Source organism: Podarcis raffonei, chromosome 4 (genome assembly GCF_027172205.1).
Source record: "Podarcis raffonei isolate rPodRaf1 chromosome 4, rPodRaf1.pri, whole genome shotgun sequence".
NCBI lineage: Eukaryota > Metazoa > Chordata > Lepidosauria > Squamata > Lacertidae > Podarcis > Podarcis raffonei.
Window position 1 is genome coordinate 74,045,996 of NC_070605.1, and position 22,014 is coordinate 74,068,009.

Consider the following 22,014-nt stretch of genomic DNA (forward strand, 5'->3'; position numbering starts at 1 on the left):
CATAGTGCAGACTTAAAGCATAAATTCAGAAATCAACTTCCTTATAGTTCTTAGTCTTTGAATAAAAAACTGAGTGGACTATCAAAAACATATATTTTCTCGATTTGGGTTGGGAAGGCATTCATTGTTTTAAATTATGAGACTATTCTTGGTTTGGTTCTTAAACAGCCCTTTACCACCTGGGACTCCCCAGTGCTACAGCCTTAGCACAATGAATTTTAGAATGAAACACCCCCCAACAATGTATGGAATTGTCTAACGAAATCCACTCAAGCGCTTTCTCAAAAGGAGTAGGAAGCTGATTCTAGATATCTGAATTTCTGCTTCAGTCAGTCCTATTTTTTTAGAAACTATGTAATCCCACACTGTCTGGCAGAAGTCACCAGAAAAGAATAAATTAGCTGCTGATAACAAAACACTGCAAAACTTTACATAGAGTGGACAAAACAACAACAGCACAGTAGCTTTCAGACATTTGAAATCTTACCTTACTGCAAGTGATTTATGGCATGTTAAATATCCATTTCAAATTCCTGTTCTGTTCCTCAGAAGGCCTTGTGAGAAGATGTTTCTTCGTCTCAGGGAATTTTGCTTAAGGAGAGGTTTAAAAGTAGATCTTTACAATGAAAGAACTAGCTGTTGATGGTTATCCTAGGTAAAGGTAAAGGGACCCCTGACCATTAGGTCCAGTTGTGGCCGACTCTGGGGTTGCGGCGCTCATCTCGCTTTATTGGCCGAGGGAGCCGGCATACAGCTTCCAGAGCAGCACACGGAAACGCCGTTTACCTTCCCGCTGGAGCGATACCTATTTATCTACTTGCACTTTGACGTGCTTTCGAACTGCTAGGTTGGCAGGAGCAGGGACTGAGCAACAGGAGCTCACCCCGTCGCGGGGATTCGAACCGCCAACCTTCTGATCGGCAAGTCCTAGGCTCTGTGGTTTAACCTACAGTGCCACCCGCATCCCGATGGTTATCCTAGACAATCGATATACCAGTGAATTCTGAAATAGCAAAGGAAATGCTGTGGATGATGTAGGATGTCTGACACCGTATCTTTATCATGATGTTACTGCCATACTAAGTCAAACCCTTGGTGCATCTAGTTTGGTATTGTGTGTAAGTCTGCTCAGCCTCCTCTGTGAGATGGCAGTTGCAGCACAGCACTGCCCTGCTCCCATTGCTGGGATCCTTGGGCCAGTTCTCAATGCCTGGTGGGAGATGTCCCAACCTCTCCCTCTGGCCATGGACATTTGAATTTGGCCTGCCTGCAAACTGGCCAATCGCAGGAGGGCCTTGAGGCAGGTTTTGGATGGGTAGAGCTGACTGGGACTCCTGCTGGAGCCTTCACTCAGGTGCATTCCATGGGCTTAAATAAGGACCACCTCCTGGACCCGGCACCACAGTCATCTTTGGATCTCCCAGTCACCCTCCTTGGCTATATGGCTCACACCACTCACTATTGAGGGTGTTGCCTTTGGTATGACCTTGCTATGGAATTTTCGGTTGCTGTATTTAGGGCCAGGGAGGAATTTATCCCTCATACTAACTTGGGATTGCAGGGTTCATGAGCCCATGGAGGGAGCTTGTGGTGAACAACAGACTGGTGCTATGCGTGCATATACAAGTTCAAAGAGCTATGGTCATTGTGTGTATTGGTGTTTAGGGGGCAGAGATAACCCCTACAGTGCCTTTTGTACCCATGCTTGTGTGTAATGAGTTTAGGGAGTCTGCGTTGAGTTCAGCTGCTGTGCATTCTGTGATAGGTCTCTGTCTAGGATTAAAATGGAATACTGCTAAAATCTGAATTCAGATAAAACGAGCAACAGAAGCTAAACCTTTTATCAAGTTTTCACCCTATTGTGACAGAAACAAAAAAAAAAAAAGAGTCACAGGGGTTGCTTTATTACTTTCCGTTCAGCCAAAGACATTCTAATGAAATTAGCTTTTGTGGAATGATGCTTTCATCAGAAAATAAATCTGAGTAATATTTTAAGTATTGCTAACTCATTTGAAGGTGATTCGGTGATAACTGTAAATTCTTTCAATTATATTAAACCTTTTGCAATTGCATTTCGTTTAATGAAATTACCCACTTGATGGCTAAAGAAGAAGAAGAAGATTGTTTGTAGAACCAATCTTGTGGACATCCTTAATCAAGTTGGCATGGAGGCCTTAAACATTTATTGAGATATTCCATCTTGCCACTTCCCTCTTAAATATTTGCAAACAGGCGGTAAAGTAATGAAAACTGAATGAAATGCTTTATCTTGGTTTCCACAGGGGGGACATCTATGTAAAAGTGACACGATTGTTGCAATTACAACACTCCAGCCACTAGAATGTGGTTGAGAGAGAGGAAATTGTGTCTCCTCACAATTCAAGGTTTCGTCAAAAGTAGGGGGATTTGACATTCTTCCAATGTGGGGACAAAACGTGCATGTCCTTGTAGATCTAAGGATGAAACCCTAAAGCATGGCAGAACTAAATTATGTTTCCTCTCTCACAACTTCATTTGAACTCAGTTGGTTACTAGTTAGTAAATTAAATTGTAAACATGAACCCTAAGCTACCAAATAAGTGATTCAGGACCCTCAGGGTGGGGCTGCATGTTGAAGTGGGTGTGGCCAAAGCATTAAAACAGGTGTGGCCAAAGTGTAAAAGCAGGCAGTAGAACCCTTCCAGATGGACTTATGGACTGTGGACCAGTCACTTCTGATGTTGACGTGCCAGTATTTGCCTTGAAGACGTCTCTAAGCAGTGTGTTCAAAGGACCAAGATGGGGAAGATGTGACTAGATCTTTACATCATATGGAATAAGAGTTAAAAGGACAACAACTGGACTAATAGGGTTGGTCCCTCCTGTTGTTGCAGATTGTTCACAGGACATTAGCGGCGATGCTGGGCTCCCTGGCTGCCTTAGCTGCCCTTGCTGTGATTGGTGATGTAAGTAGCAAAATCTCATATGTTCCTTTTACAAACTCCCAATTCCTAAATCCACTTACAGTGGTGCCTCGCAAGACGAATGCCTCGCAAGACGGAAAACGCGCAAGACGAAAGGGTTTTTCGGTTTTTGCATTGCTTCGCAAGACGATTTTCCCTATGGGCTTGCTTCGCAAGATGAAAACGTCTTGCGAGTTTGTTCGCTTTTTTCCTAAAGCTGCTTGAAGAGGCGCAGTTGCGACGGACCGTGCTTCGCAAGACGAAAAATATCGCAAGACGAAAAGACTCGCGGAACAAATTAATTTCGTCTTGCGAGGCACCACTGTACAACCTTGCCTTGATCAGCAGCCGTCTTTGGAGGGAAGGAAACATTTCAGTGAAAGTGTCTGTAGTCATCCACACTATTTAGCATAGGCACAAAATGGCTTGTGTTGTGTGTTTGCATGTGTGAATCAGGACAGGGACCCTGAGAGTTCTTTGCAGGTGTAAGAACTACACACACACACACACACACACACACTTATAGTTATATAGTTCTTAAGTGTGCCATCTATATATATATATGATTGCCTCATATAGATGACACACTTAAGTAGGCTTCTTAAATTCATTATGCATAATGATGGGGCATAGGAGGAAAACATCTCTGAGATGTGCTGGCCACAAGCTGTTAAGATCTTCATAGCCATGTGACAGTGGATAACTAATTTAGATTTCTTTAAAATGGGATTAGACAAATTCATTGTCAGGAGCTGGAGTCAGGCGTAGGTCAGCAATAAAACAATAAAACATCGGATGGCAGTGAAGTTAACTCTTTATTCAAAGAAACAAAACAGCTCATCCCTAGTGGTCCCAGCAACCTTTCCCAGTAGGTCTTGCCCCAATGAGGCAGCTGCAAGGCCTGAAGGCCCTCACCTTCCCACTGCTCTCTAAGGTTCTTCCCCTGGTTAATTCCCCAGCAGCCTAAGGCTTCATCATCTTGTCTCACGTTGCTCCACCCTCTTCATTTCTCTCTGTGTTCTGTGAGACTGGCGAGGGGGGGGGGAGATGGTTGCAGCAGGACTGGGAGACCCCTAGGATTCTTCAGCAGCCTGCCTCATCTCTGTCTCCTGAACCTCCTCCTCTCCTGCCTTTGAGTCTGGACTGTCGTCTGCCACAGCCTCTTCCTGCTCACTAAACCCTGTTGCGTCTTCAGTTTCTGACACCTCCTCCCCCTAGTCTGCTCCCTCTTTCCCCTCTGACCCTTCACTGCTGTCCAACCACCAATCCCCTGGCTCTGAGCCTTCTTCCCCTCCCACCATGGCATTCATGGTGGATGAGGCTATCAGTGCTCATAATAGCTCTATAACACTTCCAGGCAGCATGCCTCAGAATTCCTGTTACTGGGTAACAGAAGTGGAAGCCCACAGGTTTCTGTCTGGTCACTGTGGGCAAGAGGATGCTGGACTAGAAAAGCCTTTGGTCTGATCCAGCAGGAGTGCTCTTATGTTCTTAACAATACCCTTTTTGTTGTGATTTTCTTCTTCCTCTTCATTATCTGTTCAGTTCTTTAAATTATTATAAACATTCTTAGCACAGCACAGCAGACAAATCCTTGCCAAATCAACATCGTTTTTAAGAAAAACTGTTCAGTTTTATCTCTTGGTTCTTAAACTTGAAAGTTGTTTCTCCCTGAACTCCTTTTGAACTGTCCACAGAAAGAACCTGCACGATATTATCTCATCAGCAAAACAGCAACTAAAGGAGCCCAGTATTTCAGTTTTCATTTATGTCTATAAAGGTGCAGTAAGGTGTAGAAAAACAAAAATAATAAGACAATCGAAAATGCTTAATGTAGGCACCTTGTAAATGAGCCCTTCAAGATGTCTGCGTATTACAGTGCCAACAGAGAAATTCTTGCAAAAAGACTAACTAATTTCCGTCAAAGTGCATTTTAATAGTGGTTTTTTTAAAGAGTTTGCATTTGCAGAGCTAATCGCTAGGTAGGAGATCTATGGGATTAAATGATAATTGCACTCTCTAATTGCAGAAGCCGAGCCTGGTCAAAGTAGTGGCATGGATTGATTATGAAACTCTGGCGCTTTTGTTCGGAATGGTAATTAAAAACTTCTATATATACACCTTGTGCCTTAAGTGTTCTGGAATTATATCAAACTTAATTGTTGCTAAACGTTAAAAAAATATGCTACATTTGAGAGCAGCTACAGTCATATTAGTTCCCTTTGAAGCTTTTCCAGTGTAGGAATTTGGAAATTTAATTCCTCTTAATGTCGCTGGAAGCTTCTGGGCAAATTTAGGGTTGGCAGATTTTGAAATCATTTTGGTATCCTCCATTGGCTTTTGTGGTAGGAGAAATAATTTCATAATGCGGGGGAGCATGCATTCCAACAGATATGACGTCAAAATTTTGCTTTGTTAGTACTGACCAGGGCTTTTTTTCAGCCAGAACTCACCGAAACAGAGTTCTAGCATCTCTTTGGTGTGTTCCAGCACCTCTGTAGCGTGGCAGCATGTTGGCACATCAGTATGTCGCTGGGGGCTGCGTGACAGAAGCTGCGGGTGGCATGGTACTCTGTGTTGTGTGACGAAGGCTGCGGGTGGTATTGCAGAAGGCAGCATAAGGCTCCCCCCTTTAAAAAAAAGCTCAACAAGTTCTAGTACCTCTTTTTCTAGAAAAAAAGCCTTGGTACTGGCTATCAAGTGACAAGCAATAAATAGATCCTTAAAAAACTGGGAAGCAGTTTGCACTGAATCTCTGATCATTTTTGATCTAAGATTAAGTTTTGGGGCCCCTCCAGATGGTTTTTTTAAAAAAAAATATATTGTGCATCCATGATTACTTGTGCACTTGCAAAATATTTGGACTGGCTATACTGGTTCATTTCCGATGAGTGCATGTCCTGTAATTTCCTGGTTACATTCCGTAGCTTTTTATACCACAAACAACGTGGTTTATTTTTATTTTTGTTGCACTGTAGTTCTAGAGTTCAAGTAATGCAGTGACACTGGGGAAACATATTGGAACAACTACTAAAATGGAAAAATGTGTGGATGGTCCAGTATAAATTGACCTGCGCTATTATTGCATCTGTGGCACACTGCAGGATACACTCATAAAAAAGCCTCAGTGTGGAGGGTGCCCTGGTGAATCCCTCTATTCCAAATGAAAACTTGTGCATTCCCTTTTATGTTTAGTATGGGAAAATATATGTGCAAATTTGAACAGAAGGATTCTCCAAAAATGGGAAGGGGTGGGTGCATTAAACCATTCTTTATTGATGAAAACTAACTGTATAGATAGTAATATATTTTCTTTTTTTAAAAACCTCCATAGATGCTTTTAGTTGCCATCTTTTCTGAAACTGGATTTTTTGATTATTGTGCAGTAAAGGTAGGTCTGTTCCTCCCTTCTTTTTAGTGGAAAGCATTTACCGTATATACTATTTAGCACTAGAATTTAATAATACTTTGCCATCTTTGCTATACAGAACAACAAAAAAAGCATGCTTGAGTCCATTTGACTGTCTCCCTTCCCCTCTCAGGTCAATTACTTATTTCTAGCCTATTCGTGCTTTGATCATTACTGGCAGACCTTGCAAAAAAAGCAGCAACATTCATCCTGTAATTTTCTAAAGGTTTTAGCAGATGGATGACGCTTTTGGCAAAATTATCTTAGAAGTGATGGGTAAGGGCTGTAGGCACAGTGCTCAACTCTCTTAAACCCTGTTTAAATTAATGGTACTTAAATGCCATTAGTATCAATAAGGCAAAGAGGACCACTTCTCACATTAAGTAGTGGCAAATGGTGAATTCCTGCTGCAGCATGTACTATCAGTGAACGTGCATTGCTATAATATAAAATGGACTCCTTGGGAGGAAGAGCGGAATATGTATTTGATTTTTAAGAAATGACAATAAAACACACCTTTGCAGCATTTTACATGTACTCATAAATTTTAATGTTAGGCACGATTTGCTTTGGCTTCATTGTATCTTAGGGAATGTATGATAACACTGGCTTTTGTCTTCTGAAATACTTAGATTCGTAAGCCCCCCCCCCCTTTTCCCATTTTGAAAAACTGGCAAAATTCACTTTACCACAGCTTAATAAACACTGTACCTCTTGGTATGAGGTGATGCTGAACGACAGCTCCACATCTAGTTGCTTAGCAAGAACTGTGATGTTGTCCATTGTGCTAATCAATTCCATCATATTTCCTCTGTGTGTGTTTTTATTAGGCTTACAGACTCTCTCGAGGCAAAGTGTGGGCCATGATTATCATTCTCTGTCTTATTGCTGCGATACTCTCAGCCTTCTTGGACAACGTTACTACAATGCTCCTCTTTACCCCAGTCACCATAAGGTAGTTCTTCAAAAGACAAGCAAGCAAGCAAACAAACAAAACCTCATGAAGGTCGAATGGGCAGGGGATTCAAACCATTTTGAGTGTCCTAATATGCCGTCTGAACACAGGCAGGTGGGAGGTCACCCTGGCCACCCTTCACTCAGGTCGCCTCACTTCTCTCTTGACTTCAGCCAGGCAACAAGTCCCCCTCTCCCATATGGTCAGCTCCAATGTGGGCTGTTTTCTTACAGTCCCAAGAGGCTGGGATTGTGTTTGTCTTTACTGGAGGAGGGAAGGAGGATAGAAGATAGACCTAACAGGCAGCCTGTGGGTCACTAGGATTTTTGCAACAAAGCAATGGTTGGGAGAAACAGACCCAGGGAGGGATTTACCTGGAGACCTTCCAGAGAGAGATGAGTCATCATGTGAGTCAGAGCATGGTGTGGGCAGCTACGTTTATTGACTCATGTGCTTGCCCCATTCATGCATAAAGGTGGAGGTGGAGGCTTGACCTTAGACTACCAGGCATTTGTATGTGTGATGGCAGCTGAACCCAACCTTATCTCTCCATGCTTTATTCTTTCAGACAGTTCTGCTTTATTCTTGCTTTAATTCTGAAGTGCAGCCCACTTCAAAACTGCAGCAAAGTGCCTGCAATGATGAGTTTTCAGTTGCCCTCACCACTGCGTAATTAAAACTTGACTTTCCACCCCTAGCTTTATTTGAGGACTGACATATAGATGCACACCCTCAATATACTGACACTCCTTTCTCCTGCCTGCTGGTTTGTGAGTTTTCAGCTGGAAATTAGTCTTGAAGCCCAAACAAAAGTAATTGTACTCTCTCTGATATTTTATTAGGCAGAGCTCCACCTTTCAGCCCATAATGGTAGAATTGTCCCTGAGTAAAATAAATATTGCCAAGGTATTGGTTGTTTCAGATATGCTGCAAAATGTGGAAGTTGACTTAACTGGTAATAATTTATGTGTGCATATATTTTTCATATGCAGATGTCACGGCGACATGACTTTTAAATTTCCTTATCTGGAACCTCTCTCTCTCTCTCTCTCTCTCTCTCTCTCTCTCTCTCTCACACACACACACAGTTTTTAAACAAGCTCTGTTTCCTCCCCTCCCCTCTTTCACTGCTGTGTTAGTCATTCACTTTATTTTGTTGCTGTCTTCCTCAGACTTCTTCAGTCCAATTTTAAAATGGTATTCTAAGCTGCTATTACCATGGTGATGCAGCTTAGTAGAAAATTCTCCTGATTCCTTGACAATAAGGCTTTAGCCCTTTACCAGCGGTGCATGAAATATGATCTTATTTTCTTGTCACATTTTGTGGCAAACTCAGTATTTTGCAGCAGTTACCAAGATGAATCCCAATCATCTTACTAGGGGTGGACAACCTCAGGCCCAGGAGCCAGATGTGGCCCTCCAGGCATTTCTGTCTGGCCCCTGGGTTTGTCCCCAGCCAGTGTCCCTTTCCTGGGCCACACCAGTCAACATTCCTGCTCTACACCCTTCTCAAGTGCTTTTATGCACTTGGCAGGGCTAAGTGTCCTTAAACTATGTGACTGCATCCTGTTTGCCTGGATGGATGTGTAGAGTAGAAACCTTTAGCTTTTTCTGTGGCTGGAATGTAGCTCCCATCAGTTGCTCTGTTATGTACTGAAGTTCTCACCCTGGTCCAGCAGTGGAATACTGTAGATAGTTTTCACTCAGGTCTGCATATGTAAATAAGAAATTGAAAGTGACGTTCAGTGATCGGTTACAGAAAGTTGTTACTGTTGCGTTGTAGTTGAGCTCTATATAAGCAGGTTGGCTGAACCCTTCAGCCCAGTTCTGTTCTGGCCTGTGAATAAACAAGAGCTGTCTGAAGAATCGCTGTGTCGTCTGATATGTTCACCCACAACTTAACACGCTCTGTTTACTTTTGCATTTGACCCCATCACATTTGCCTCTGGCCTCGCCTACCACTGGCTTGTGGCCTCTCTGCTGAAAAAGGGTCCTCACCCCTGTTATACACCAACCCATTCTCTAAGGGGGGGTGTCCCTCCATATAGCTAGAACAGCACCATCCATGCACAAGGCAAGCTGGTTTGCAGAAATACAAACAAACACCAAACCAGTCCAGTTAGGCCTGAGCATGGAATACTGACTTGTCTGTTGAGAGGAAAACACGGGGCAGGTTTGGGAGGAAATGGAATGGAATGCCTCGGAAAAGACATGGTTGGCTGGAACCCTGGAACAGGAGCACTCCACTTCACAACATATTGTCGCAGGGCCTGCTTGTGAATACTAGTCGTCTTGCCTTTGTCAATAGGAAAAGGGATTTAAGGAGAGGAAGTGGAGGAGCAACCCAAGCAAACTGCAAGCAGATCTGCATCTATTATAATTTCCGCTAGATTCCACTGTTTGAACTGTTTGTCTGTTCTTTGCAAATCAGGTCTGTACAAGAAAGCTGCAATCTAATATTCAGCAAAGTGAGGGACTATTATGTGAATGCTCTTCTTATGATAAGAGCGAAAAATGATTTGCTCATTGGGGTGTGGGACACGATATTTATTTTTATCTATCACAAATACTAATGGGCTCTCTTTCTGGCGCAACGTTTGAGCTAGCTTTGGAAACATAAACCAGCGATTTTAGAAATCATATGAAAAGGATCAGATTGTATTTTTGATCTGTGTCTTTGCAGGTTATGTGAGGTGCTTAACCTAGATCCCAGGCATGTCCTGATTGCCGAAGTAATCTTCACAAACATTGGAGGGGCCTCTACAGCTATTGGGGACCCACCCAATGTGATTATTGTTTCAAAGCAGGAGCTCAGGAACGAGGTATGTATTGCTGCCTATTGTGCAAATGGAAAATAAATACAGATGCTCTATTCAGCAGTGCTTATCTGTTCTTCCCACTGTGCTGAAAGATAAAAGACTGCACCTGTTCTGGCACAGAACCAGTTGTTATTTTTTTTCTAGACTGATGCTGTAAGGGATAATGCAAACCTGAGGAAAGAAAGAAAAACACCCCACACTAATACATAATACATATGCATCTCATCTCTGATTAATATAAATTCTACTTTAGTATAAAGGCTGCAGTTCTATATACACACTTACCTGGAAGTAAGTTCTATTGAATTCACTGGAACTTACTTCTGAGTAGATACACATAGGCTTGCACTGCAGCTGGGTAATTGGTTTGTTTGTTTGTGATTTTGCCATCCATTTAATCAGGCTTTTTACTTGTATTGACCATTGCCTTGTTTTCTCCCTTCTCCTTAATCTGGGCGCGCGCGCACACACACACACACACACACAGAGAGATAGAGAGAGAGATAGATAGATTTATTTTTCAAGCATACAAATCCAAAACAACAAACAATTCCCCCCTTTCCCTTTGGAGAATTGAACAACAAATGACATTATGGATGCAGTATTGATATGGGAACAGTTAAAAAAATATATATTTTCCTCAAACATTTTATACTTAATGTACAGAATACACTTTCCCCTTAAACATCAGATACTTTGTATGAGTTCCATATGCACCTTCTGGTTTTTATAAACACAACAGTAGCTTTAATATATCACCAGTATTATAACTTCTGGTTTGTTGCGTTTGCACAGAGATGCACTTTTATTGCCATGTCATGAACACGGATGGAGGGATTTGTTGCTGTCCTGGGATTTCCCCTTCTATTTCTTTCCCACTGTTGAGCTTTGTATGACTTGTGAAATGTTAAGACTAGTCTTATTTGCTTGAGGATATCCCCTTCTTTTAACATTTAAAACATGATTTTGAAGACCAGTGACTCCCCAAAATATCTCAACTTGATGTTATTTATACTTGAAAAAGGTCTATCATGGCTGTGGACATTTTATTGGCTACTGAAGCTTCTTCCAGTGTTAACCTCAGCTTGCGCTGACACTGTGTGAACAACATGGTGGATAATGGCTGCTTACCCAGTCACAGGATGGGCAGCAGATGTGGTCCATCATATCAAACGCCTTCCTCTTAGGAGCAATGCCAGGGCTAGGCAGTTGGCAGTTAGGGAATTCCCAGGCCGGCCACTGGAGATTGGCGGGCTTTCCCGCCATCTGTTATTTTTTTTTTAAAAAAGATATTTATTAAGGTTTTACAAACGAAAGAAAATTGCAGAATATAAAAAAAACAAGAGAAAAAAAAGGAAAAATACAAAAAATACAAAAATACATAGGGGAAAAAAAGATACGAAATACAGAAAAAATATATAGAAAAAATTAAAAACAAATCAATTTTTTCATGGCTTAAATTTCGTTTGCTTATTTCCCTGACCTCCTCACACCTCCCTTTTTTGTATTCCCTTTCACATGGTTAGTTCTGCAAATCCTTACCCTCTTTCATTTATCTTAACTCCATATCTCAACATATTATAACTATATATTTTCATCCCTTATCAATCCATTTTTACATATTCTTATTGACCTTGTTACTAAGGCTGCTTAATTTCAATCCAACATCATTTTAACATTCATTAATTTTACAATGTTTCTGCAAATAGTCTTTAAATTTCTTCCAATCTTCTTCCATCTGTTATTTGAATCCTGGCCAATCTGGCTGGACTATGTGGGTGGGGCTTGGGACCCGATAAAGGCTGGCTGCACTGACCTCCAGTGACAGTGCATTAATTTAATACAACCCCAACTGATTTTGGGGGGAGTCACTTCTCTATGTATGTGTGGCACATGAATATATATATACTTCTCATGGAGATCCTGATTGCTCCAAGGTGATACTTTCCAGAAATACATTGGGTTCTCGCTCTGTGTGTGTTTTCCTCAGACAGATGAAATACAGTCTTTAAGTCTAGATTTTTAAACATTGGGAATGGAAATCTGAAAAGCAGCTTATTGCCTCGAACAGAAATAAAATAATACAAAAGCTGTATTTTATGTTAGGCATCGGTTTACTGTGCTTGATAGATCTCTTTCTCTCCTTTATAGACTTCATCTCTTGCTCGGCTCAAAGACTGTTTGAATGCATTTAGACTTGCCACAATTTGTTCATTAAAAACACAGAGATAAGGATGTACTTTGTAGAAAAATGCAAGTGAACTAAAATGGGAAATATTTCCCAGCAGTGATTAATAGCCCTTCACTCCCACTCTGCAAAGGAATAAAAATTATTGGTACCCTATTTACGTAACAGAAGAGGTATATTTCTTGTTCTCTTTGTTTCTTCATTGCTTAGATGGGGAATAAGCATTAACAATAAGTCTATCAGCTTGATCTTCTAGAGTCAGCAATGGCGGCTTACCCAGTCACGGAGGTGGGCAGCTATTGCGGCCCGTCGTGGGTCCCTCAACCCCCTATGGGACCAATGTCAGGGGGCTAGGTGGCTCGTCATGGGTAATTCCCTGGCCGGCCACTGTGGATTGTTGGCCTTGCCTGCCACAGGCATATTTTGAATCCTGGCCAATCCGGCCGGGCTATGTTTTAAGACTCTGGAACCAGGGACTGCTAGAACACAGTTGCCCTGACATTCCAAGCCAATCAAGGATGACATACTACGACAATATTTTACTTAGTTACAGAGCCATTTAAAATACAAGCTATCCAGATTCCTGGGAGAATAAAATGTTTTAACTTGACCATGCCCAAACTGTAATCCAGTGTGCACCAACTCAGCCAACATTAACTAGATGGGGTGTAAGATCTGTCTTCAGTGTTGTTGTGTGGCACCCAATTGGGCAGATGCCAGGACCTCTGCTGTAAAAGGTTATGAAAAGGATTGTCACATCCTTTTGTTTCTCGCCATCATTTAGCATTAAGAGCTGTAAGAGACCCAGTGTAGGTAAAAAAATCAAGCACCTGGTAGTAGTCCTCTGTATATGGCTCTGGGCTGCATATGCCTTGGAAAACCACAAGTCTATTATTTATTTATTTCAACATCTTCTCAAAGGAGCTCAAGGTGATGTACTACATTTTTCAATGTAGTATTGGAATGCTGCACAGTTTATTTCTGTAACACTTTAAAACATTTCCCCAGGAATCTTAGGTAAAAAGTTGCCCGGTTTAATTATTTTTTAAAGAAACACACAACCAAATGTTTTTATTTTTGTGGTGCAGGATTGACTACCTTTGTACCCATAAATTTTCAACATTTGCGACTTTGAGGCTTCAGAGATTATAACAGTTTCCTATCTTAGCTTTACACTGCCTGAGAGGTCATAAACTAGCAGACCATAAAGTAAAAATGTCGCCTAAAGTTTCAGAGCACCCCCTCCCGATAACGCCATAAAGTTTTCTGAAACCTTTTAAAGCTTAAGCTCTGTTATTGCTTTTTTAAAATGTTCTTGTCTTGTGTAGTCTTGTCTTGCTTGTCATGATTTCCATTTTCGCAAAAAGCAACGACTTTGATTTTTAGCTCATTTCAATACGTTTCCTTTTCAAATTAAGCATATTTCTGGAACGTTTCCAGTTCTGTTCCACATGGAAGCAAGAACGTTTCCCTAATATTAGCAGCCACCTCTATATAGCCGAAGGACTGTCACACACAAGTTGGGATTATCTTACTTATCTTATGTATGTAGTATATGGCTCTTGAAGTAATTGTGGAAAGAGTAAGTTACAAAATCTTGGCAGATGCTCCTTTCTTAGGTGATGTAAAGGGAAGCACTGACTTCAGAGAATGCCGGATGCTTGAAATCATGTAACACATCTTAATCAGCAAGAGATTCACATGCCACCAAGAGTTCAAAAGTTTAATTTAGTGCTACATGAATGAGACTTTGCTGGGTGAGTCTTCCCTTCCACTGGTGCAGCCTCAAGAAGATCAGAAACTTCTGCTTCTAGGGATGGAGAAGAAATTCAGTTCAGCATGCATTTAAAGATGAATGCAACAAATTCACACTTTCTGAAAGCTGATCGAAAACACAAAAAGGAGGGAAATAAATTAATTGTAAATTATATATTTATTTGAAGTTAGTCATTTTATATAAAAAATAAGTGTTACAATCGGAATACCCGCCTTTGACTCGTAGGCATGGGAGAAACCACCTGTCAAAAAATTATTTAGCTGAGATTCCTGCACTGCAGGGGGTTGGACTAGATGACCCTTGGGGTCCTTTCCAACTTTACAATTCTATGATTCTGTGATTAATCATTACTACCTTCATCCCCCTCAAAGAGCTATTTAGGTCAGAAGACAGGATAAGAAACATAATAATAAATGTTAATTGCTTTCATCATCACCTCAATAAAACAGAGTTCAGTGGAATACCAAGTTTGATTATTGCAAATAAAATAAAATAAATTTCACCATCCTTTCTGGTCACATCCACACCATACATATAAAGCATGTTTAATATACATGGCTTTCCCCCGAAGAATGCTGGGAGCTGTAGTTTGTTAAGGCTCCTAGGAATTGTAGCTCTGTGAGGGTTAGACTACAGTTCCCAAGATTCTTTGGAGGACGCCGTGAATGTTTTAAGTCGTATAAATGCACTTCAAATGTATGGGGTTTATGCCAGTGGAAATTTGCTGAGCATACACCTAACTTCTCAACTGAAATCAAGGTGCTAAACGTAGTGCTATATTTTGGCTGGATTATATTGCCAAGTACAGAAGGAGACCTGCACTGTTCTGCTAAGAAGACACTACAATAATATTCAGTGCTGTTTTATGTATCGCACTGAGAGTTGCTGTAATTGATTCTACTTCAATTATATATCTTTTATTCCCAGGGAGTGGACTTTGCAGGATTTACAGGGCACATGTTTGTTGGGATTTGCCTCGTGCTTCTTGTCTCCATTCCTTTCCTAAGACTTCTCTACTGGAACAAAAAGCTATACAACAAAGAGCCAAGTGAAATTGTTGGTGAGTTTGAGCTTCAGATTATATGTTGGGGAAGGGGAATAGATGCAATAACCAAACGAACTCATAACACCCTTGTGTTTTTAATTGTATGAAAATGCCTTAGTCTAGCTGCCAAGTTCCTTTCCCTCTTTGTTATACTAATGGACCATTGCTTGTTTTCTTTAGCCCTCAAGCCATTATTTCCCCTTCTTACATCAGAGATTTGTTGCGGAGAGCATATGGTGCAAAGTGTATCAGATATAATGAATCAGGGTCTTGGGAACTGGACCTGTTCCTGTCTATTTTGTTAAATTTATATAATGCTTAATAGAGTTCTAAGCAGTTTCTAAAATACAAAGCTAGTTATACGAACATTAAAATATGAACATTCAGAATTAATCCCACGTAGAATTCTTCCTGTCATAGGCTGCCTTGGTTATTGAATGGAAAAGCGGAACAGAAGTTCTGAAAATAAACACATAAAAATCTGTATGTGGGTCTCTTCAACAACAACCAGATTGAAGAAGACTTCATGAAAGGCCATTAAGCCTTTGTAATATAAGGCTGAGAATCTCTAGCTGAGATTCTTTCATTGCAGGGAGTTGAGACTAGATGACTTTTGGGGTCCTTTCCAACTCAACAGAGTGGCTGGCTAATAATAATAATAATAATAATAATAATTCCAACTCTAGGTTGTAGAAAACATCTTTTCCAACCAGTACCTTCAGATCTTTTCTAACTTAAAATTCTGGTTATTTCACTGCAAGTTTTAAAAAATACATTTAATAGTAAATACCATTTTTTCCCGTGTATAAGACTAGGGTTTTCCCCTAAAAAGAATGTCAAAAATTAGGGGGCATCTTATACATGGGGCCATCTCCCCTCATTTTCTTAAATCTGAGTCTGCCAAAATAGGGGGCGTCTTATACACGGGGGTATCTTATAGACGGAAAAATATGGCAAACTTTAAAAGCTGGCAAATCCCTAGAGCCCAGGTCACACAATTGTAGATCTTTAAATACTGTACTGTACATTGAGTGAAACAAGGGGCTAATGATGCCCCTCCCCCACATATGAGGATGCAATATGTGATGTAGTTATATGTGCATACATCCGGCAAAAAATAATAGATTTCCGTGGTCCTCGTAAACCTTTCATAAGGATTGTGGGGATTAGTTGTACATACCCATTGATGGGTATATAATATGCACAGGATTTTAGTGCCTTAACGCGATTGGGGGGCACTCTTATTTAAGGTTTTCTTCTTAGAGGTTTTTCACTGCTTTAAGGTTTGTTTGTTTACAATTTTATGAAATAAACAATTTTTTTTTTGAATAAATGGTATTGTAAAATGACTGGTAAAGGTAAAGGGACCCCTGACGGTTAGGTCCAGTTGTGGCCGACTCTGGGGTTGTGGCGCTCATCTTGCTTTACTGGCCTCGGGAGCCGGCGTACAGCTTCCGGGTCATGTGGCCAGCATGACTAAGCCACTTCTGGCGAACCAGAGCAGCACACGGAAACGCCGTTTACCTTCCCGCCGGAGCGGTACCTATTTATCTACTTGCACTTTGACATGCTTTTGAACTGCTAGGTTGGCAGAAGCAGGGACCGAGCAACGGGAGCTCACCCCGTTGTGGGGATTCGAATTGCCAACCTTCTGATTGGCAAGTCCTAGGCTCTGTGGTTTAACCCACAGCGCCACCCGCATCCCTAAAATGACTGGTAAGGATGAGCAAATCTGCCAATTTTGGTTTCTCTCAGTTTCTTGTTTTCCCCCAACATTAAATTCAGTCCTCCAAATTTCCACATCAGTATGCATTTTTAATAGAAAAATCCTCATGAAAACTCCTCATCATTTTAGTGCAAATTTCTCTGAATATACACATTTTTGTATGTGATATATTACAATGTGCACATTTTTGCAAAGCAAATTTCCCTAATAGGGTGCATATTTGCATGTTAGATTTATTAATATATGCATACTTTGGTATACACACTTTCGTACACTTGACTTGCAATTTGGCATTAACAGTGTGAATTTCAAAAGATGCCTGTGTTATTGTTTGTGTATTGTTTCAGAAAGCACAAATTTGACAGGCTTGCCTTTCAACGCAAACTGAATTTAATTCAGTCTCCAGTGGCTAGCATAGATTTTGACACACATGCAGCCTTCATATCTGATTTTCCATATGCAAATTTTGCACTGGGGATCTGTACCCGAGTACAAGGCATTGTAAGAAACGACATTCATTTAATTGGTAATGAGACACAAGACTAAAATCCCAAGGCATTTACTTGGAAGCAAATCCCCCTGGAAACAAAGGGAGGGTTGAACTCTTCCTCAAGCTTGGGTTATTTATTGAAAAACAGAAGAGAAATGGAAGGACATGCTGTTGTTTAAAAATAGCATAATCATCCATACAAAAATGGTATATTTAACTAGCCAAAATTCTGCTGCCCTTGAAGAAACAAGCATATTCAGGCTCAAATTAGACTTGTCATCTGTGGTACTCTGCCGCCTACTATAGTCAGATTCAGCAGTTCTCGTAATTAGCAAGCGATCTTCTTTTTTCCCTATAATCAGCAACAAGCTACATCATGATGGAGCCAATCAGTACCTGCTCAATAAAAGCAAATACTAAAGTACTAGATCTATTAACATTTTCTGTAAAATGGGATGGGAGAGGTGATCAAAGAACATTTCATTAAAAGGGAGCTGGGGCAAATTGGCTTCAGAGAAGTAACAGAATGTCTGCAAGATGTTTTAATGGGTCTTTTCGATCTCTAATTGCTGTGGTTTTGCGATAACCTTCAATAGATTGTTTGAAGCAGCTGTTTCAATCAGCTTGGTGTCTGCTATGTTGCCCTCTGATTACCAATCAAACAAGCACTGAATGTATATATAAAGAACCAGTTTACTGTTCTCTGCTGCTTTGATTTCCTTCCTTGTCATATCCTTTTGAGTACTGCGTGTTGCTATTCAGCTGCTTAAATTAGAAAGGATTCACAAGACTGATCTTTCCCACTGTAATGAGACTACTTGCACTCTGTAGGGATGTTCATATGTATTGCAGACTTTTCTTTTTTAATTAACTGTTTATTGAAGGCTTTTCAAGTTTTGACAGAGTATAGAATCATAGAATCGTAGAGTTGGAAGGGACAACAAGGGTCTTTTGTACACTTGACTTGCAATTTGGCATTAACAGTGTGAATTTCAAAAGATGCCTGTGTTATTGTTTGTGTATTGTTTCAGAAAGTGCAACACACTTAAGAGCAGTTGATTCATAATCTGGTGAACCGGGTTCGCGTCTCCGCTCCTCCACATGCAGCTGCTGGGTGACCTTGGGCTAGTCACACTTCTCTGAAGTCTCTCAGCCCCACTCACCTCAGAGTGTTTGTTGTGGGGGAGGAAGGGAAAGGAGAATGTTAGCCGCTTTGAGACTCCTTCGGGTAGTGATAAAGTGGGATATCAAATCCAAATCCAAACTCTTCTTCTAACACATCAGATTGCCACCGAACCTCTGCTTAAAAACCTCCAAGGAAGGAGAGTCCACAATTTCCCAAGTCGGAGACCGTTCCACTGTCAAACAGCTCTTACTGTCAGAAAGTTCATCTTGATGTTTAGTTGGAATCTCCTTTCTTGTAATTTGAAGCCATTGGTTCGAGTCCTACCCTTCAGAGAAGGAGAAAACAAGATTCCATGTGACAGCCCTTGAGATATCTGAAGATAGCTTTCATATCTCCTCTCAGTCTCTTAGCCTCTTTTCCAGGCTAAGCATATCCAGCTCCTTCAACCGTTCTTCATAAGGCTTGGTTTCCAGACCCTTGATCATCTTGGTTACCCTCCTCTGCACACGTTCCAGCTTGTCAACATCTTTCTTAAATTGCAGTGCCCAGAATTGGACATAGTATTCCAAGTGTGGTCTCACCAAGGCAGAATAGAATGGTACAATTGCTTCCCTTGATCTGGGCACAAGGCTTCTGTTGATGCAGCCTAGAATAGCATTAGTTTTTGTTTGTTTGCTGCTGCTTCTGCATCACATTGTTGACTCGTGTTAAGCTTGTGGCCCCTAAGACCCCCCAGTACTCCATGCTTGCCCCATTTGGCTGCATTTCCGCAGCTGCCTTTCCCCTCTTGTCCTAATCCAACAATTTTATTTATAGGGTTTTGTACCTGGTAGGCCACCTGCATGCAGATGGTCACTGGTTCAGTTCCTGGCACCTTCAGATAGGGCTGGAGACCCACCACCAGTCAATATAGATCAGGGTGGGGAACATCCTTTGGCCAGTGGGCCAGATCCTTACCCCTGCTACCCCTTGTGCATCGAGAGGCCCACCTGTCAACCATCTGATGTAGCAATGACACCAGGACTTCAAAGTACCACCCAAGACATGCCAAGAGCTCTGAGCATTGCTTTGAAGCGTCGCTGATCAGCAGGGTTGAAATCACTACCTATCAGATAACTGGTGGTGAATTCAAGCCTGCTTTGTTCAGTAGATCTGATGCATAAATCAAGTTCCCCATGGGGAACTACGATGCAATTTAGAAACAAATGAAACCAATACTTAACACAGCACCAAAAATACAGTTGAAATCAGAGAGAAAGCATATATAGTACCTAATGGGACATGCTCCCTCAAGAACTGAGTCTCAGACAGAGCGGCGGTGCTGCTTCTGCATTAGATGTAGCAAAACAGCTAAAAGGGGAAGCCGGTTCCGCAGTCGTAGGAGGAGATGGAGGTGGCGGCAGTGGCAGCAACCTGCCACCTTGTGCAACGCCAGGTCTTGTGCCAACCCTGGTTCCGGTGCCAGGGATCAGTGTTTAAAGGGTGCTAGCATATACTTAATATACATGCAGGCATGTCTGGCTATAAATACAGATCAGGCATCGAGGTATTTTGGGAGCTGAAACAGGTGGAACTAAAAGAAACTAAAGGGACCTCTAATATTTCAAAACAGACAAGTGATTGGTGGTGGTGGTGGGGAGAAGGGGGCCATGTTACAAGTTTGTATTGGCCCCTGAGAGATGATGATTGGGCACTGTTTGTGCTGCAGAACATATGGCAACTCTGTTGAAATTAATGAGCTTCAAATAAATGCTCTGATTTCCCCACTGAACGTTCTTGTTTGCTCAGCTGAAGGCTGCAGCTTTGCAATCATCTCGAAATCTGAGGATCTGGCACTACTGCAGTTCACAGTCTCTTTTAACTCCCCCCCCCCCGCATCCTTCAGCTGCTTTAGTGAGCTGATAATGATGGGTACATCTCTTTTTCCTGTGATGTTTCCAAATTCCGCCAGGGATACATAGCCGCCTTTTGAAAAAAAAAATAACAACTTCTCTTTTGCAAGAGGACAACTGAGCAGCTATAGTGATCCTTCAGATTTCATCCTAATTCTGTCATGGATGAAAAATAATTTGACAAGGTGGGACACAGGGAAATTCACTGGATAATGAGAGGGAACTGGTTTTATGCGAAGCCTGCCCTGTGCTTCTAGGTTCTCTCAGATTCTTCCAGTGATGTAGAAGCTTTCCCCTTCACCTGCAAAATGATCCTTCTCCTAGCCCTGACAAGCATAGTGGAGAGAGTAGAAATATGAGTTGCGAATCCGCTCTTTGTGTTTCTGGTGTAAACTTCTGAAGGAGGAATTTTAGGTGTAGAGAAAGGTCATAGACATCAGCACGCCAGGACGATGTTAACTTTCTTTCTTTCTTCAGACACTGTGTGAAGAATGAAGGTCTGTGACACTAATCCAGGGATGGGGAAGATGTGCCCCTCCCAATGTCACTAGGTTCCAGCTCCCATTATCCCTGACCATTGGTCATGCTGGGCTGGGTTTGATGGGAGTTCAAGGTAGGCATCAGACAGGGACACTGTGGTTGTGTTCTGGATGGTAGATTCTGAAAAGAGAGTTGGACTAGAACAGTCTTTCCCAAAGTGGCCAACACCCCCGGGGTGGGCACTGGGATGATCCAGGGAGCAGTAGTAGCCTCAGATGCATTGAATAATAATAAGGGGGTGGTGGTGGAAGCATAAAGAAGAGAAGAAAATTTTGAAAAACCATTTGTACATGTATGGGTGTAGCCAAGGGGGGTGGCAGGGATGGGCAGCTGCTCTCCCCCCCAATCAGTAAAAATACTTAGCTAACTGAGGTTCTGCCCCCCTAACAAAAATCCTGGCTACACCCATTTGTACATGTGTCATCTGTTGTGTAATGACATTTACAGCCAGGTTGGGCACCATTTTGGGATGGCAACACCTCCCCTGGACCCGGCAGTCGTGCTGGAGGAAAGGGCTTTTTCTGGGCTTGAGTGAACCCCTTTTAGCTTCACCTAGGACTGGGAAGTGGATCACAGCTTGTCCGCTTGGCCAATGGCAGGTGAGCTGTGGTGCTGGCTCCACCCCTGGGGCAGATCAGATTGATCCGGCAGGTTTTTAATTCCAGTGCCTAGTCTACCTCCTTGTCTATTTTATAATTTCAAGCTTCAAGGTGTCTTATTTACAACAACATCTTTCTTCACTACGTTGTAGGATGTAGGTAGAACTATAGAAACATAAAAGAACGGAAGTTTGTCACTGCATCTTTCTGTTTGTTTGCTTAAAGAAAGTAGATTTCCAGGGGAGCGCTGATTAATTCCCCCCCCCGAAAAGTGGGTGGAAGGCCAAATAAGTTTGGGATCCTCTGGTCTAGAGGCTCCCAGGTTCCTTCCAAGTCGATCATCCTGATTCTGTTCAACACATACATCCCTGTATTTGTGTTTCCACTATAATTAATTTCATTAATGTTATTTATATCCCAAAGAAATGTCAATATTAACAAGGTATAGTTACACTAAAAGCATTAAGTGAAATATCAATTTCTCAAGATATTACTGAAATGATTTT

At 41.6% G+C, this 22,014-nt stretch overlaps 1 protein-coding gene across 1 annotated transcript in view; it reads left to right on the plus strand.

Annotated features, from left to right (window-relative positions):
• The window catches only part of OCA2 (OCA2 melanosomal transmembrane protein), a 128,267-nt gene that overhangs the window by 39,464 nt on the left and 66,789 nt on the right, over positions 1-22,014 (plus strand). The window contains exons 9-14 of the mRNA XM_053384111.1: positions 2,874-2,945; positions 4,972-5,037; positions 6,277-6,333; positions 7,182-7,306; positions 9,990-10,128; positions 15,018-15,150. Coding sequence (XP_053240086.1) covers positions 2,874-2,945; positions 4,972-5,037; positions 6,277-6,333; positions 7,182-7,306; positions 9,990-10,128; positions 15,018-15,150 — 592 coding nt within the window. The remainder of the gene's footprint in view (positions 1-2,873; positions 2,946-4,971; positions 5,038-6,276; positions 6,334-7,181; positions 7,307-9,989; positions 10,129-15,017; positions 15,151-22,014) is intronic.